General features: G+C 33.0%; 1 protein-coding gene across 1 annotated transcript; it reads left to right on the top strand.

Annotated features, from left to right (window-relative positions):
- Positions 1-177: 177 nt before the first annotated feature.
- On the top strand, positions 178-4,065 carry LOC105624810. The gene is made up of 4 exons (XM_012206161.1): positions 178-521; positions 3,155-3,248; positions 3,315-3,547; positions 3,903-4,065. The coding sequence occupies exons 1-4, from the start codon at positions 178-180 to the stop codon at positions 4,063-4,065; spliced, it is 834 nt and encodes a 277-aa protein (XP_012061551.1).
- Positions 4,066-6,286: the final 2,221 nt, after the last annotated feature.

Here is a 6,286-nt window from a genome sequence, read left to right as displayed (position 1 = left end):
TTCTCTCTCTCTCTCTCTCTCTCTCTCTCTCTCTCTCTCTCATAATGAAATTTTATAATAAACATTAATAGTATATTACTATAAAAATATTGTGTGTGTGTGTGTGTGTATATTTATATATATATATATATATATTAATTTTTAATGTCAAGAATCACCTAATATCAATAACAATCAATGATGGCGAGCCGAAAACCACGAATTCAACCTCGTCTGACAAAGACACAGGCACTACGACAGGCGAGAAGTGCCACTGTAGTGAGAGAGTTTGAACAGAAAGAAGAAGCAGCGCGACAACCACAACCACAACCAGCCTTAGCAGGCCCTAGCAGAAGGCGAGTACCACTGCATACTCCAGCCGAGCCGAAGAAAGTCGAGTTTGCCAGACCAGCTATGACAAAGGCGATGCTGGCCCGAGTAAAGCATGCGGAGAAGTTGAAGCAAGAATATGAACGTAAACAAGAGGAAGCTGCACCACGAAGGCCAAGAAGGACACCTGCACCGATCGGTGGTGACCCTAGGTGAACTTCAAAAATTATGTGCATCTTCGATATATTATTTCAGTTGGGAGTCTCTAAAACGTTTCGCATGTTGAACGTCGCTTCTTTAAGATTCCTGAGTAGTTGCCGCGGCCTATTGGAATTGTGACGTCAAAAGCGAGGAATGACACGTTAATTTATGTTACGTGCCATTTGTAAATAAAGACAATTTGGATAAATCTAAATGATGAGATCGCTTTAAAACACTTGTAAAAACTAAACAAAACTGTAAACTAAACTGTACTTTCTTCTCTTGACTGTCAGCAAATGGTTGTAAAAGACACATAAAGTGAGCCTATACTCGAATAGAAACACACAATTTGACAGCGGTTGAAACGTTAAAAATACGCTTTTACATATAAAATTCCAAGATAACTTTAGTTTTCTTTAATACTAGAAATTTAAAATGCCTATTATGGAAGCTGGATCTTCATCGCTTTAAATAATTCAATCTTAAATTACTAACTTATACTATATATATATATTTGCATATATATCATATTGTAGTCTTTTCCCAATGAGAAATGACAATGGAATCGATGTCGATTCCATTGTCATTTCTCACTGGATTCTAATTGCGCGCCGAATTATTTTTTTGGACATAAATTTTGGACGCAATTAAAACTATTCTAGTAATCGCGAATTAAATTGACAAGCAATTTTAATAATTTGATGCTATAATCAATCATCACTACTATAAAGATGTTAATATATTGAAAAACTATTAATAAAAATTTATTGCGAAAAATATTACCTCGGTTGGGATTTGATCTCTTGTATTTCATGCGAGTGTCCTAAGCCTCTGTGGTCTAATAGCTTAGGACGCTCGTATGGAATACAAGAGATCCGAGTTCAAGTCTCGGCCGAGATAATATTTTTCACAATAAATTTTTATTAACAGTTTTTCAATATATTAACATCTTTATAGTATAATGATTGATTGTAGTTTTAATTGCGTTTATAGTCCGGAAAAACAATTCGACGCGCAGTTAGAAAAGACTATATATATATGCAATATAATATATATGCAAGTACATATATAATATAAATTAGTAATTCAAGATTGAATTATTTAAAATGATGAAAATCCAGCTTCGACTGTAATATGTAACATTTTAAATTTCTGGTATTGATTGTGTTTCTTATACTTATATTACATATATTACATATGCAGTCTAAAATAAAGATTCTTAATATTGTTTAGTTTTCTCCAATAATTATTTATTACTTTAAAAAAATCACATTTTTACAATTAAGCACATAATAATGAAATGGCACGTAACATAAAATTTCGTTGTCAAAACGTTATTTTTCACGTCTAATAGTTAATTCACCCGTTTTCCAAGATTATCTTGACAAATCACGTTTCGCGAATGGCGACTTGCCCAATTGACAGATTTCACAGAAAGAATAATTTTTATCTTTGAGTTTGAGTCTTCGCATATAATCATTTTTAGCCATCTGGCAAATAAAGCTTTGATTTATATGATCTAAATGCTACATTTTTAAGTTTGCGACCAAAGATTGATTCTGCTTGAATTAACTTGAATTGATTTTACTGTTCGAAAGAACTTCCGATAAATTATCATTATCCTATTTTGCAACCGCTTTATCATTTACAAACACAATTACACTTTGTCTTTTGAATTGCACTTTATAGCCTTTTAATGTGCACACACCCACTGAGAAAAGATTCTTTCGAAGAGATGGCACGTAAAGTACATTTTCAATAATGCTGCGCTTCCACTTGCCGTTTATAAATTTTTCGATCAAAATTTTCCCAGTTTCTTTAACGTACCACCGATGAAATACTATTAAAGATCGAAAATTATGAAAATTCGCGTGCCTGTTAAAATTTAAATGATTAAGAGTAATAAACTATTCACATACGGTATTTATTTCATAATTTATTATATATTTATTAGCTTTGTAGACATATACATATGTTTAAAACTTAATTAATAATATTCGATTTTTATTTAAAACTGTAATTTTAATGATATCATCCAAGTTTAATCAATAAAACCCAGATAGCAAAATATCTCTACGTGTTGGTACGGTGAGTGTATGTACGAGGTACTATGTATGCCGGTACTGTATCTGTCACATATGTGCGTATTTAAAGCTTACAGTACCGATACATTATACTTTTGATACGCCATACCGTATCAAATATAATATACGCTTTAGATACGCATGTTATCAAAATTAATTAATTTTGTAGTTTTATTATCCAGATAACCAAGCGTGCGATATCCCACGATATCCACACAAAATACCACTACCGAATTTAAGGACTCCGCATAATAAAAGGAATATGGAACAGAGAACAGGGAATAAGAATTTCAACTTATCAGAAATCATTATGGAATACATAGTTTCTGATAAGTTGAAATTCTTATTCTTTGTTCCTTATTCCTTTTATTATGCGGAGCCCCTTACTGTACTGCTACGGCGTAACTGTAGCAATACACAAAAAATGTGCATGATATTATAATACAACGTATCAACACTATACTTGTATGCGTACCGTTTAGGTACATTACATTATGGTACCGTTTTTCCTAAAATGCATCTTAAAAAATGCATTTTATTTTACAATTTTTACACTCTAGATTAGGTAGAGAGAGACGACGACCTATTAGAGCTGCCCCGACAGTATCTCCGCCGATTTCGCCTCCTAGACCAGCGAGAAGGCTAGAAAGACGAGTGACGCCAGAGAGACGAGTGACGCCAGAGAGAAGAGTGACGCCAGAGAGACGAGTGACGCCAGAGAGAATACCGGAACCCCCGGCTATCCCCGAGAGAACCAGGGAATTAGCGAGATCCATGAATGCCCAGGTGATCCAAGCCGAGCCAGTAGGCGAGGGCCCAATTGATAGCATTGTGATACCACCGAACTCGGTGGACGAGACTCGGACCACTATCGTCAGCATCCCTCAACCACCTTCGGTCAGCGTTGAAGCGGCGGTATCTGACATAGCGAATCGTTCAATTCAAGTGATCAGGTGAAACTTGAAATTATCCCGATGAAAAACAGATGAATAAATCTAAAAAGATTCATTCCTGCGAGATGAAAGTTGGAAAATTGCGAATCTCCTTTCCTCCTTGTCTTTAACACAAAGAAAATATGAAAAAAAAAGATTATATTGTATTTCAACATGTAAATCGGATTATGTATTAAAAACTTCTGAATCTTCTAATAGGAATATTACAGTAAACTTAATGAATCCAGAACTATTTCATGACGAATATTGGGAATTTCTTTGTTCATAATAAATAATTCCAAAGAATTTTTTAAATTTGTTTATTTATCAGATTAATAATTGCAATGACTTATTAATTACGGACATTGTTTGGTAGTGAGACTCTCGATGAGCAAGAAGCTGCTGAAGCGGTCGCAGTGCAGGACAAGTTGGAGGACTTGCAACAAGCGAGACGAGACTTTATGATGTCTGTGGCGAATGTCGGTGGTAATGCCGTAAAACTCGCAGAAGAAGAAAGACCTAGATACATTTACAAGTGAGAATATCATGAGGAAGAGAGAAAATAAAGAATTAAAGTTTTTTAAGTTAAAACATATTATTCGATCAACATGCAAATATTTTTAATCTAATTACATTTAAAAGCCAATTAAAGTAAGCTAATTAATAAATAAAAATATAAATTGATGATCTAGTCGTAGTAAAATAAAAATTCAAAATCAATAGTTTAATTATCCTGATAGCAAAATGTTAGCAATTTGTGCGCAAATTGGCAGCAAATTCGATTAAATCTTAATTACAAAACCATAGTCATCTGTGTCCACATTTGACTATGGATTTCCAATTCAGGTTTCAAAGAGTATTTCTTGTAGAATTTTGCCTGTAGATATATCACCAAAATCCGAACAAATTGAATTTTTTTATTAACAATTTTTTTATTAAAAACAAAATGTTTTTAATGAAACATTAAATATTACAAAAAATCTTTTTACGTGGCACTTAGGGTATCCCTGAGCACAATTATTCAATATCCCCCCCCCCCATTAATTTGAATGATGGCTTCTATTCTCAGTTTCAAGTTCGCATGCACGCTGTAATAGCGCTATCCATGACAACGAATGCTGCCTCAATAGCAGTCCTTAATAACATCACATTGAGATGCCGAGACTTGTTTGTGACCCTTTCAACTACGCTCCATACGTAGTAATTCAAGGGATTTAAACCTGAGCTGTTTGGAGGCCAGAATGGGAGCCGAGACGAGCAACTCGGCTTGTCCTGGCAGCCTCAAAGAGCATCTGTCATATCTTTAATATGTATGATATGTATCGAAGATCCTCTTCGACGCATTGTTGGCTCGCTTATACCAACAATCGACGTTAATTTTCACAACGATGCCCTCCGAAATCAGCTCTTTCAACGAAAGGATCCTCGCATTCTTTCTCGCTAGCATACTGGAACTTTCGTTGGAACTGTTCTAAAGCCGTATATTGTGCCACGTCATAAACGGTTGATCTCGGGTATTTAAAGAACCGAATTATTTCCGTTGCTGAGTGCCCATCAGTTGCCAGCGCGAAGGCCTTCGATGATCGCGGCTCTTCGATTATACTCCGCACTTGATTTCAACATAGTGGCCATTTTGAGAATACGACTATTTAATAGAAGCATCAGACTTTCTCGAACGCCAACAACAACCTCTGGCGGAGGCCAATATAGCGGAAAATTTAAATTGAAATTTGAAACTGGATTTTGGTGACGCACCCTGTAGTAATCATTATTTCGTTTGTAGTTTAAAAGAAAGAATGATCTCGATTTTTAAAAAACAGAAAATTAGAAGTAAGAAATTTTTTCATCTACAACTCAAACAGCACTAGATTTATATATGAAATCGTTTGTAGTTGTTTGTAGTAGCACTTTACTTGTAGTTAAAAAATAAAAGTGCAAAAAGATAGGTACGACATTTTTCTTAGCTACAACTCAAATAACACCTACAGTTATACATATATATGTATATGAAATCGTTTTAAAAGGTAACAAACTTATAAATAAATTACCAATAACCAGTAATCAATTTCTGAGATATCTCTAATTCGCTTGCGGCATCTTCTTTAGAATCGTTTGTAATTGAATCATTCAAAAATTACAAACTATTTTACAATAAACAAATAAATTAATTCTGTCAATTTTTTAGATATCTCAAAAATTAACAGAATTAAATTGACACAGTAATTTATTTTTTGTAAATTTGTTGTAACTTTAATTAAATGGTGCAATTACAAACAATCGAAAAATCACTACAAACAATTATAAATGATTTCATATATATAACTGATGCTATTTGAGTTATAGCTGAGAAAAATGTCGTACCTGTCTTTTTTAAATCGATAGCATTCTTATTTTTTTAATTACAAAAATGTTGTTACTACAAACAACTACAAACAATTTCATATATAAATCTAATGTTATTTGAGTTATAGATGAAAAAAATCCTATCTGTTTTTTAAAAATCAGAAATATATTCTTATTTTTTAACTACAAATTATTTTTGAACTACGAAATGATTACTACAGGCAAAATTCTACAAGAAATATTCTTTTTAAAACCTGAATTGTAAAGGTCGGATGCCAATTTCATGGAAGTGCAAGATCTGTCATTTTTATTTAAATCGACCTGGTTTCTTATAAAAAATTTTGTATACATATATAAACGATCATATGTAATTATACATAATTATATATATATATATATATATATATATATATACGT

Source organism: Atta cephalotes (assembly GCF_000143395.1).
Source record: "Atta cephalotes unplaced genomic scaffold scaffold00089, whole genome shotgun sequence".
NCBI lineage: Eukaryota > Metazoa > Arthropoda > Insecta > Hymenoptera > Formicidae > Atta > Atta cephalotes.
This window is presented reverse-complemented; position numbering and strand designations above follow the sequence as displayed.